The 12649-nt window shown below is 45.8% G+C and overlaps 1 protein-coding gene across 1 annotated transcript in view; it reads left to right on the forward strand.

Moving 5' to 3' along the window:
• LOC126194971 (THO complex subunit 3) overlaps positions 1-12217 on the forward strand; it is a 65489-nt gene extending 53272 nt beyond the window's left edge. Inside the window, exon 5 of the mRNA XM_049933368.1 lies at positions 11543-12217. Within this exon, the coding sequence (XP_049789325.1) occupies positions 11543-11801 (259 nt within the window). The 3' untranslated portion in view covers positions 11802-12217. The remainder of the gene's footprint in view (positions 1-11542) is intronic.
• Positions 12218-12649: the final 432 nt, after the last annotated feature.

The raw sequence follows: 12649 nt of genomic DNA on the forward strand, positions 1-12649 counted from the left end.
TCAGAGCCATTTGAACCATTTGAACCTTGATGCCTCAGAACATGCCCTACCAACCGGTCCCTTCTCCTTGTCAAGTTGTGTCACAAACTCCTCTTCTCCCCTATTCTATTCAATACCTCCTCATTAGTTACGTGATCTACCCAACTAATCTTCAGCATTCTTCTGTAGCACCACATTTTGAAAGCTTCTATTCTCTTCTTGTCCAAACTATTTATCGTCCATGTTTCACTTCCATACAAGCCTACACTCCATACAAATACTTTCAGAAACGACTTGCTGACACTTAAATCTATACTCGATGTTAACAAATTCCTCTTTGTCAGAAATGCTTTCCTTGCCATTGCCACTCTACATTTTATATCCTCTCTACTTCGACCATCATCAGTTATTTTGCTCCCCAAACAGCAAAACTCTTTTACTACTTTAAGTGTCTCATTTCCTAATCTAATTCCCTCAGCATTCCCCGACTTAATTCGACTACATTCCATTATCCTCGTTTTGCTTTTGTTGATGTTCATCTTATATCCTCCTTTCAAGACACTGTCCATTCCGTTCAGCTGCTCTTCCAAGTCCTTTGCTGTCTCTGACAGAATTACAATGTCATCAGCGAACCTCAAAGTTTTTATTTCTTCTCCATGGATTTTAATACCTACTCAGAATTTTTCTTTTGTTTCCTTTACTGCTTGCTCAATATACAGATTGAATAACATTGGGGAGAGGCTACAACCCTGTCTCACTCCCTTCCCAACCACTGCTTCCCTTTCATGCCCCTCGACTCTTATAACTGACATCTGGTTTCTGTACAAATTGTAAATAGCCTTTCACTCCCTGTATTATACACCTGCCACCTTTAGAATTTGAAAGAGAGTATTCCAGTCAACATTGTCGAAAGCTTTCTCTAAGTCTACAAATGCCAGAAACGTAGGTTTGCCATTCCTTAATCTATTTTCTAAGATAAGTTGTTGGGTCAGTATTGCCTCATGTGTTCCGACATTTCTACGAAATCCAAACTGACCTTCCCCGAGGTTGGCTTCTACCAGTTTTACCATTCGTCTGTAAAGAAGTCACGTTAGTATTTTGCAGCCGTGAATTATGAAACTGATAGTTTGGTAATTTTCACATCTGTCAACACCTGCTTTCCTACCCCCTATGGGTTCAGGGGTTAGAATAGGCCCGCGGTATTCCTGTCTGTCGTATGAGGCAACTAAAAGGAGTCTCACACGTTTCGGCGTTATGTGATGGTCCCCTGTTGGGTTTGACCTCCATCTCTCAAAATTTTCCGAAGAGCGAGCCGATTGGGGAAGGGCACCTTACTTGGTGCATTGTGTCCATCTTGCGATCAGACCTTTCGCCAGCTTATTCGCCGTTGAATTGCAGTCCTGCCCGCTCTCCATCTCTTGGGCATGACTACGTTCCTTCGTGCAGATTACACCTTGCACTGTGAAGTGCCTCTTTCTGCACTGACGGCGACCATGGACCACATGTTACCTAACATCCAGCACGGTAGTCAGTCCGTTGTGGTGGGGCCGCCATGTACCCTGTTGGTTGTAGCCCCCTGATAACACAGGGATCGCTCTACTGATGCCTGCGCCGTTAACTCCCCACGTATGCCAAGGAGTAGATGCCCATCTCCCTGGGGCATCGGGACTCCCGGCAATGGCCATCCTGCCAGGTGGCCTTTGCTGTGGCTGGGTGGCGCCCGTGGGGAGGGCCCTTGGTCGGAGTAGGTGGCATCAGGGCGGATGACCCACAATGAAGTGTGGTACATCGTCTCTCACTGGTGGCCAGCTGCCAGCAGTCTCTAAGCATTCTCGGGCTCAATTTAACGCTCAGAAGTAAGATCCGAAAACGTTCCCCTCCCTGGCCACACCGTGGGAGGACCGTAAGTCTCAGGATGGCAGTAGCAGTTATTCGCCCTGATTCTTAGTTTGTACGAGAGCTGATGGGGAGTCTTTTCAGTCCACAAAGCCTCAGTTCTTCGTCGAGCATTTAGAGGACAAGTTTGGGGAGGTAGAGGGCTTGTCCAAAATGCGCTCTGGATTGGTCCTGATACAAACGGCATCCTCTGCCCAGTCACGATGGTTACTTGCTTGTGACAAGTTGGGGGATGTTGCTGTTACGATCACACCCTATAAGAGTTTAAATATGGTCCAGGGGGTTATTTACCATAAGGACCTTCTTTTGCAGTCTGATGACGAGCTGCGCGCCAACTTAGAGCGCCGAGGTGTACATTTCGTCCGGCGCGTTCATCGGGGTCCGAAGGAAAATCAGATTGCTACCATTGCCTTCATCTTGGCCTTCGAGGGTGATACGTTACCGGAAAAGGTCAAGGTGATGGTCTACCGATGTGACGTCAAGCCCTATATCCCTCCCCGATTCGGTGCTTCAAGTGCTGGAAGTTCGGCCATATGTCTTCCCGCTGCACTTCCAGCCTCACATGTCGAGATTGCGGACGCCCATCTCATCCCGATACTCCATGTGCCCTGCCTCCCATCTGTGTCAACTGCGGGGAGCACTATTCACCTTCGTCGCCAGACTGCAGAATCTTCCAGAAAGAGCGCAAAATCATGGAATATAAGACCCTGGACCGACTGACCTATACTGAGGCCAAAAGGAAATACGACCGATTACATCCTGTGAGATCTCGATCTCGCCAGTCCCTCAGACGCCATGGATAGCGCTAGCACCGGTGCTCAATTGGAGGCAGCAGGTGACCCAGCGGCATAATCTGCCTTCCAAGTCCCGTCACGCCTCTCTCAGTCATGGACAATATCATCTTCCAGTGGAACTGCAGCGGTTTCTTCCACCATCTAGCTGAGCTCCGACAACTTATCAGCCTTCACCCTTTCTTCTGCATTGCTATTCAGGAAACTTGGTTTCCAGCAATGCGAACCCCACCCTCCGTGTCTGTCGGGGTTATTATAAGAACTGGGCAGCTTATGAAAGGGTGTCTGGTGGCGTCTGCATATATGTCCTTAACTCTCTTCACAGCGAGTCTGTACCTCTACAAACAGCTTTAGAGGCTGTCGCTGTTCGGGTGTGGACGCCACAGGCTGTTACTGTCTGCAGTCTTTACCTTCCACCGGATGGTGCTGTCGCGCAGCATGTCCTGGCTGCTTTGATAGCCCAATTGCCGCCACCTTTCTTGTTACTGGGCGACTTCAACGCCCATAACCCTCTGTGGGGTGGGTCAGTGGCGAAGGGTCGAGGTGCCACCCTTGAGCATTTATTAGCACAGCTCGATCTTTCGCTTTTAAATGATGGTTCCTCCACACACTTTAGCGTGGCGCATGGCACGTACTCCGCCATCGACCTTTCGATCTGCAGCCCTAGCCTCTTACCGTCTGTCCAGTGGAGAGTGCATGACGACCTGTGTGGTAGTGACCACTTTCCGATCTTTCTGTCACTGCCACAGCATGTCTTCTCTGCACCCTTGCAGGTGGGCTATTGAGCCTCTCTCTATTGATGACATTGATGCGGTGGTTCAATCGGTCACCACCGGCATCGTTACTGCCGCCGAATCTGCCATCTCCATTCTTCTGCGTCCCCTCTGCGGCGTACTGTGACTTGGTGGTCGCCTGAGATCGCTGTAGCGATTAAAGATCGCCGGTGGGCGCTCCAGCCTCACAAGCGACATCCCTGCTTGAACACCTCATCACCTTCAAACGGCTGCGTGCTCGGGCCCGCCATCTTATCCGCCAAAGCAAGCAGGAGTGCTGGGAGCGGTATGCGTCCACCATTGGCCTCCATGTCTCTCCATCGCAGGTCTGGGCCCAGATCCGACGCCTCTATGGCTATCGGACCTCTGTCAGCGTCCCTGCGCTCTCACTGAATGGAGCAGTTTGTACAGACTCCGACGAAATTGCCAACAGCTTGGCAGAGCATTTTGCTCTTAGTTCTGCTTCTTCCAATTATCCACTGGCCTACCGCTCCATTAAAGAGCGGATGGAACATCGGAGCCTTTCTTTTCGCACCCACCATTCTGAATCCTACAATGCTCCATTCAGTGAGTGGGAATTTCACAGTGCCCTTGCCGCTTGCCCTGATACCGCTCCTGGGCCAGATCGCATCCACTGTCAGATGCTGAAACACCTTTCAGTGGACTGCAAGCGACGCCTCCTCGACCTTTACAACCGTCTCTGGGTCGAGGGTGAGTTTCCGTCGCAATGGCGGGAAAGCATTGTCATCCCCGTTTTGAAACCAGGCAAGAGCCCTTTGGAGGTGGACAGCTACCGCCCCATTAGCCTCACCAACATTCTTTGCCAGCTTCTCGAATGGACGGTGAGCCGGCGCTTGAATTGGGTACTGGAGTCTCGGGGCCTTCTGGCTCCGTCTCAGGGTGGGTTCCGTAAAGGCCGCTCCGCCACCGACAATCTGGTGAGTCTGGAGTCGGCCATCCATACTGCCTTTGCCCGCCGTCAGCACCTGGTCGCTGTCTTTTTCAACATGCGGAAGGCATACGATACGACATGGCGTCATCACATACTTTCTACGTTTCATGGATGGGGTCTTCGGGGCCCTCTGCCGATCTTTATCTGAAATTTTCTGTCGTATCATACCTTCCGTGTGCAAGTCACGGCCTCTCATAGTTCCTCCCGAGTCCAGGAGAACGGGGTACCACAGGGATCTGTCCTCGGTGTCCGTCTGTTTTTAATCGCAAAAACGGGCTCGCTGCAGCGGTGGGAAATTCTGTCTCCGCTTCCCTGTATGCTGACGACTTCTGCCTTTACTACAGCTCTACTCCGCAAGGCGCAGTCTTGGGCTGTAGCGCATGGTTTTCAGTTTTCGGCTGCCAAGACCCGCATTATGCACTTCTGCCGGCGCCGAACAGTCCATCCTGAGCCGCGGCTTTATCTTGCCGATGAACTCCTTGCTGTGGTGGAGACCCACAGGTTTTTGGGTGTAGTTTTTGATGCCCGGCTGACTTGGCTGCCTCCTATTCGGCAGCTTAAACAGGCGTGTTGGCTGCATTTAAATGCTCTGAGATGCTTGAGCCACACCCGCTGGGGCGCCGACCGATCTACCCTGTTACGGCTCTACCAGGCGTTAATCCAGTCTCGTTTGGATTATGGGAGCCTGGCTTATGGCTCAGCATCCCCATCTGCACTGCGGGTACTGGACCCAATCCTACACAGCGGCATACGCCTTGCCACTGGTGCTCTCCGGACCAGCCCAGTGGACAGCATACTTGCGGAGGCAGGTGTCCCTCCATTGCGGTTCAGGTGCCAAAATTTATTGGCCGCTTATGCTGCCCATGTTTTTAGCTTGCCCGGGCATCCAAACTGTTGTCTCCTGTTCCCGCGATCGGTCGTCCATCTGCCACAACGTCAGCCCCGGTCAGGTTGTACGATCGCGGTCCACGTCTGAGACCTTCTCTCTGGGCTTGGGACTTTACCTCTTCCGTCTCCTTTCCGGGCACCTCTGCGTACACCCCCATGGTGTGTGCCTCGCCCTCGCCCTCGCCTTCAGCTGGAATTGGCACAGGGCCCAAAGGACTTAGTCCCTCTGGAGGCCTTCTGCCGCCCCTTTCTTTCCCTCCTTGCAATGTATCAGGGCTCTGGCATTGCGTACACTGACGGCTCGATGGTTGCTCGTCGTGTCGGTTATGCGCTTACTCTATGGGACTATTCCGAACAATGTTCATTGCCGGCTGGCTGCAGTGTTTACACTGCTGAGCTGGTCGCCATCTTTCGTACCCTAGAGTATATCCGCTCCTGCTCAGGTGAGTCCTTCGTGATCTGTAGCGATTCCCTGAGCGGTTTACAAGCTCTCGACCAGTGTTTTCCTCGTTCTCGTCTGGTGATGGCTATCCAGGAGTCCCTGCATACTCTTGCGCGTTGCGGCCGCTCTGTGGTCTTTGTTTGGACCCCGGGCCATGTTGGGATACCCGCAAATGAAAATGTTGACCGCGTGGCGAAAGAGGCCACCAGTACACCATCTCTGGACATTGGCCTCCCGGAGACTGATTTGAGGGCAGTCCTCCGCCGACACATTTCCTTGCTTTGGGACGCTGAATATGTGCGGTCTGGCCACCCATAACAAACTTCGTGCCGTCAAGGAGACGACGACTGTGTGGCACTCCTCCTTGCGCGTCTCTCGCAAGGAGTCTGTCGTCCTCTGCCGACTGCGCATTGGGCACACTCGGCTGACGCGCGGCCACCTATTGAGCCGTGAGGACCCACCTCTGTGTCGCTGCGGCTCCGTTTTATCTGTGGTCCACATCTTATTGGAGTGTCCGCTTTTAGCCATGCTCAGACAGACCTTTACGCTGCCTGATACGCTCCCTGCCCTTTTATCTGATGACCCTGCTATGGCTGGCTTAGTTTTACGTTTTATTCGGCAGGGGGTTTTTATCATTTAATTTGAGTGTTTATTTTTTATTTTATTGTTTTGTGTTGATTCTGGCCTTCGGCCTACGATTTTAGTCTGAGTTTTTAATGTGTTTCCCAGTGGTCGGCTTTTCCTTTTTTGTTTCTATGGTCGGCCAACCATCGTCACACTCTGTGTGATTTTAATTTGTTTTGTCTGATCTCTGTCGGAGTATTTCTTGTCCTGTGTCATCTGACGTCTTTCCTGTTGTTTGTTTTTATTCTCTTTAGGTGGTTTTAATTTTTTTTGGAAAAAGGGACCGATGACCGTCACAGTCTGGTCCCTTTAATCCCACAAACCGACCAACTAACCAACCAACCTGCTTTCCTTGGGATTGGAATTATTATATTCTTTTTGAAGTCTGAGGGTATTTCACCTGTCTCATACATCTTGCTCAACAGATGGTAGAGTTTTCTCAGGACTGGCTCTCCCAAGGCCATCAATAGTTCCAATGAAATGTTGTCTACTCCCGGGACCTTGTTTCAACTCAGGTCTTTCAGTGCTCTGTCAAACTCTTCATGCAGAAATCTTATCTCCCATTTCATCTTCATCTACATCCTCTTCCATTTCCATAATGTTGTCCTCGAGTACATCGCCCTTATATAGACCCTCTATATACTCCTTCCACGTTTCTGCTTTCCCTTCTTTGCTTAGAACTGGGTTTCCATCTGAACTCTTGATATTCATACAATTAGTTCTCTTCTCTCCAAAGGTCTCTTTAATTTTCCTGTAGGCAGTATCTATCTTACCCCTAGTGAGATAAGCCTCTACATTCTTACATTTGTCCTCTTGCCACCCTTGCTTAGCCATTTTGCACTTTCTGTCGATCTCATTTTTGAGACGTTTGTATTCGTTTTTGCCTGCTTCTCTTACTGCATTTTTATATTTTCTCCTTTAATCAATTAAAGTCAATATTTCTTCTGTTACCCAAGGATTTCTACTAGCCGTCATCTTTTTACCTACCTGATCCTCTGCTGCCTTCACTACTTCATCCCTCAGAGCTACCCATTCTTCTTCTACTGTATTTATTTCCTCCATTCCTGTCAGTTTTTCCCTTATGCACTCCCTGAAACTCTGTACAACCTCTGGTTCTTTCAGTTTATCCAGGTCCCATCTCCTCAAATTCCCACCTTTTTGCAGTTTCTTCAGTTTTAATCTACAGTTCATAACCAATAGATTGTGGTCAGAGTCCACACCTGCCCCTGGAAATGTCGTACAATTTAAAACCTGGTTCCTAAATCTCTGTCCTGCCATTATATAATCTATCTGATACCTTCTAGTATCTCCAGGATTCTTCCATGTATACAACCTTCTTTTATGATTCTTGAACCAAGTGTTAGCTATGATTAAGTTATGCTCTGTGCAAAATTCTACCAGGCGGCTTCCTCTTCCATTTCTTAGCCCCAATCCATATTCACCTACTACATTTCCTTCTCTTCCTTTTCCTACTCTCGAATTCACCCATGACTATTAAATTTTCGTCTCCCTTCACTATCTGAATAATTTCTTTTATCTCATCGTACATTTCATCAATTTCTTCATCATCTGCAGAGCTAGTTGGCATATAAACTTGTACTACTGTAGTGGGCATGGGCTTTGTGTCTATCTTGGCCACAATAATGCGTTCAGTATGCTGTTTGTAGTAGCTTACCCGCACTCCTATTTTTTTATTCATTATTAAACCTACTCTTGCATTACCCCTATTTGATTTTGTATTTATAACCCTGTATTCATGTGGTCAAAAGTCTTGTTCCTCCTGCCACCAAACTTCACTAATTCCCACTATATCTAACTTTAACCTATCCATTTCCCTTTTTAAATTTTCTAACCTACTTGCCCGATTAAGGGATCTGACATTCCACACTCCGATCCGTACAACGCCAATTTTCTTCCTCCTGATAACGACGTCCTCTTGTGTAGTCCCCGCCCGGAGATCCGAATGGGGTACTATTTTACCTCTGGAATATTTTACCCAAGAGGATGCCATCATTTAACCATACAGTAAAGCTGCATGCCCTTGGGAAAAATTACAGCTGTAGTTTCCCCTTGCTTTCAGCCGTTCACAGTTACAGCAAGGCTGTTTTGGTTAGTGTTACAAGACCAGATCAGTCAATCATCCAGACTGCTGCCCCTGCAACTACTGAAAAGGCTGCTGCCCCTCTTCAGGAACCACACGTTTGTCTGGCCTCTCAACAGATACCCCTCCGTTGTGGTTGCACCTATGGTACGGCCATCTGTATTGCCGAGGCACAGAAGCCTCCCCACCAACGGCAAGGTCCATGGTTCATGGGGGGTGGGGGGGGGGGGAGATCGGTAATAGTGAAGTGTAAAATTTGTGTAATCAAGACAAGACGATATTTGTCCATTCTTCACATGCTTATTAGTGTTGAACATTCTATAAACATTCTAAAATGTCAACTGGAGGAATTTAACCAATTTTCAAAGGAGTGTATATGTTCTGTGTTCAGAAAAAAAATGTTACTGTTGTAAATTACGTTTACTGTAAAATGTCTTGTTTTGATAATCTGTATGAACTTGACATATAAAGAAAAATTCAAAGGAGCAAGATATCCACTAATTTAATTTTCCCTTTTTATAGCCGAGGCCTTGAGGATTACTTTTAAAACTAACCTCTAGTTTTGGAAGAGGGGCAGCAACATTTTCAGTAGTTGTGGGAGCAACAGTCTGAATGATTGACTGACCTGGCCTTGTGGCCTTGTAACGCTGGCCAACATAGTTTTATTGTGCTGGTACTGCAAACAGCTGAAAGCAAGGGGAAACTACAGCATCCCCCCCACCCCCCACCCTGCCCCTGTAGGCCTGCAGCTCTTCTATATGGTGTAATGAAGATGACATCCTCTTCAGTAAAATAGTCTGGAGGTAAAATAATCCCCCATTTAGAACTCCGGACAAGGGGACTGCTCAGGAGGGTTTGTCATCAGAGAAGACAAGACTGGCATTCTGTGAATCAGAAAGTGGAATGTTAAACCCCGTAATCAGATACATAGGTGAGAAAATGTAAAAAGTTAAATTGATAATTTGAAGTTAGATTTAGTTGAAGTGTGGTGACAAGAAAACAGGACCTTTTTTTTTTTGGTCTGTGCAGGGTTACCAACACAAAATCAGATAAGAGATAATGCAGTAGTAGGCCTAATAACAAATAAGAACATGGGCAAGCTACTATGAACAGCATATTGAAATTATTGAAGCCAATGCCCTCCACAGTAGCATAAGTCTATATGGGGACTAGCTCCATAGATGATGAAGCATTTTGTTTAAGAATCATGAAGAAAGGTTGTTTACTTGTAAGACTCCTGGGTTCCAGATTGATTGTATAACAATAAGACAGGAGATTTCAAAACCAGATTTTAAACTTTAAGTCAATTTCAGGTAGAGATGTGGACTCGGAGCACAATTGTTTCATTATGAACTGCAGACTAAAAGTGAAGAATTTGCAAAAAGGTAAGAAATTATGGAGATGGGATCTGGGTAAAATGAAACAACCAAAAGTTGTTAAGAATTTCAGAGGGAGCATAGGCAAAGATTGACTACAACTGGAGAAAGGGTTGCGGTAGAAGATGAATGGGTAGCTTCAAGAGATAAAATTGTGACAACAGCAGATGTTCAAATAGATAAAAGGACAAAGCCTAGTAGAAATACCGAGCAAGGTGGTGTAGTGATTGGCACACTGACTATAGCTATAGGAGTCAAAGGTCATGAAAGGAAAGCGGTAGTTGAGAAGGGAGAGAGACAGGATTATAGCCTGTCCCCTATGTTATTCAAACAAGATGTGAAGGAAACCAAGGAGAAATATGGAAAGAGAACTAAAGTTCAGGGAGAAGAAATGAAAACTTTGCTGATTGCTCATGACATTGTAATTCCATCAGAGGCAGCTAAGGATTTGAAACAGCAGTTGAACATAATGGATAGAGTCTTGAAAAGAGATTAAAGATGAACATCAATAAAATTAAAACTAGTGTGATTGAGTGTAGTCGAAGTCAATCAAGCTGAGGGAATTAGATTAGAAAATGAAACACTAAAAGTAGTAGGTGAGTTGTGTTACTTGGGCAAGAGAATAACTGATGATGATGTAGGGAAGATACAAAACGCAGAATGGCAATAGCAAGAAAAGTGTTTCTTTTGTTAACATTTAATTTAAATTTAAATGTTAGAAAGTGCTTTCTGAAAGTAATTGTCTGTAGCTATGTGTGGAAGTGAAGTATAGAAATTGATTATTCAGACAACAGCAGCAAAATAGAAGTTTTCATAAGTGGCACAATAGAAGAATGATCATATGGGCATCAAATAACAAGTGAGGAGGTACTGAATTGAACTGGGGGGGAAAATAAATTTATGGTAGAACCTGACTAAAAGAAGGGATTGGTTGATAGGATACATCCTGAGGCATCGAAGAATTGTCAGTTTGATAATGAAAGAAAGTGGGAGCAGGGGGGAGGGGGGGGGCCTCAAAATTGTAGAGGGAGACCCCCTCAGCTGTCCTTCTAACCCTGTTAACCTTGGTGTTGACATGAGCTCTCCCTGTTTTTATTGTAGAAACCTTTGCATGCCAATGTAACATGTGTCATATGTAACATAAAACAGAGTCTTTGAAACAATTGGTTCCACCAACTAGTAAGCAAGAGAAAAAAGTTGAAGCAAATAGGTCTGTAAGTGATTAAGTTCATGTAACTCATAATCCTCAGGTCAGAAGAGACACTTTTGACCCTGGAATCTGGGTGACTTCGCCACATAATCCTGAAATTATCATTTGTTTTGTCTGTTTGAGGAAACAGTTATTCCAAAAGATAGCTTTTGTAACAACAATCAATTATTGACAAAATTATAATAATTATTATTCTTTTTTTAATTTTGATAAATTTATTTCCTTCTCATCCCGTACCGTAAGTCTCCCCTGACCCACGGTTCTGTGTGGCTTTCCTGAAATCTACCCCTTTCCTAGAACACCCCCCTCCCCTCCCCCCCTCCCATTTTCAACCTAAAATAGGTGCCACTGGTCACTGGTTCCAAAAGCTTGCCAATTACAACCATCTTTTATGTGTGTGTTCTGCTGCTGGTTGGTGAGAAAATATAGCTATTGTTTTTTTGTTTGTTTCTGTTTGCTGTTGGTGTTATTTAATTGAAGTTACATTTTAGGAATTTCTCTGAATTCCAGATTAGAATGGCCAGTGCGCACAATCAGCTTTAGTCATGATGGCCAGCTCCTGGCTTCAGCATCAGAAGATTTGGTGATTGACATAGGTGAAGTTTGCTCAGGGAATAAAGTTGTGGACATTGGAGTTGAAGCAGCCACATTTACAGTTGCCTGGCACCCATCTCAGTATTTGCTGGCCTTTGCTTGTGATGATAAGGAAGCTTATGACCGGAAAAGAGATGCTGGTACATTGAAAGTTTTTGGATTCCCATCTGAATAGGCAGCTGATAAGTGCTGGCTTTCCAACTGTGATGATTGAAGACTGAGCTCAATGTGTAACAAAAGCATTTTAAAGAGAAAAATGTTGGAAACAAATTGATTTTACATGCAGTTGTGAAATACAGAAGAATTTTTGGAAAAAAGAGATATTTTGATAATATTCTATCTTAATGTGGTTTAATTGATTATTGGGGAAAAATGGATAGTACATGTACCATTGCAGATAATTTTCATATTTCTTTTATCAGTTGTTTGGTTGCCTGTATAGTTTAACTGAGTAATTGTTCTGTTTGTATCTTGTAGTATTTTAATAATTAGGTAAGATGGAAATTTGAAGGTACATGCTGTAACTAAAAGCTTTTTATATATTAAAAAAATTCAGGCATATTTGTTTGACTTTTACAGCCAGTTGATTAATGCTTTTCTTCCACACTGATAGCACTTGTATAATTAAAAAAATTGAATAAATGTGTTACAGATTGTCACTAGTCTTTCTCTCTCTCCTCCCTCTCCCCCTCCCCCTCCCCCTCTCTCCCTCCCCCCTCCCCCTTCCCTCCCTCCCATACCCCATACATGTTACAATATTTCATATAATTTTTAGTGCCTGCTTGTAAATTTACAGTGAGTGTGTTTTGAACCAGGGACCTAGAAACGACGGAGATGCTTTGTCCCGCCGTAGTCCTCAGTGGTGTATGGGTGCGTGGAGACAGTGTTTATGCAGCACTCACCGACATAGTGTAACTGAGGCGGAATAAGGGGAACCAGCCCACATTTGTCGAGGCAGATGGAAAACCGCCCTAAAAATCATATGTAGGCTGGCCGGCACACCGGACCTCAGCACTAATCCTC

This window comes from Schistocerca nitens, chromosome 7, assembly GCF_023898315.1.
Source record: "Schistocerca nitens isolate TAMUIC-IGC-003100 chromosome 7, iqSchNite1.1, whole genome shotgun sequence".
NCBI lineage: Eukaryota > Metazoa > Arthropoda > Insecta > Orthoptera > Acrididae > Schistocerca > Schistocerca nitens.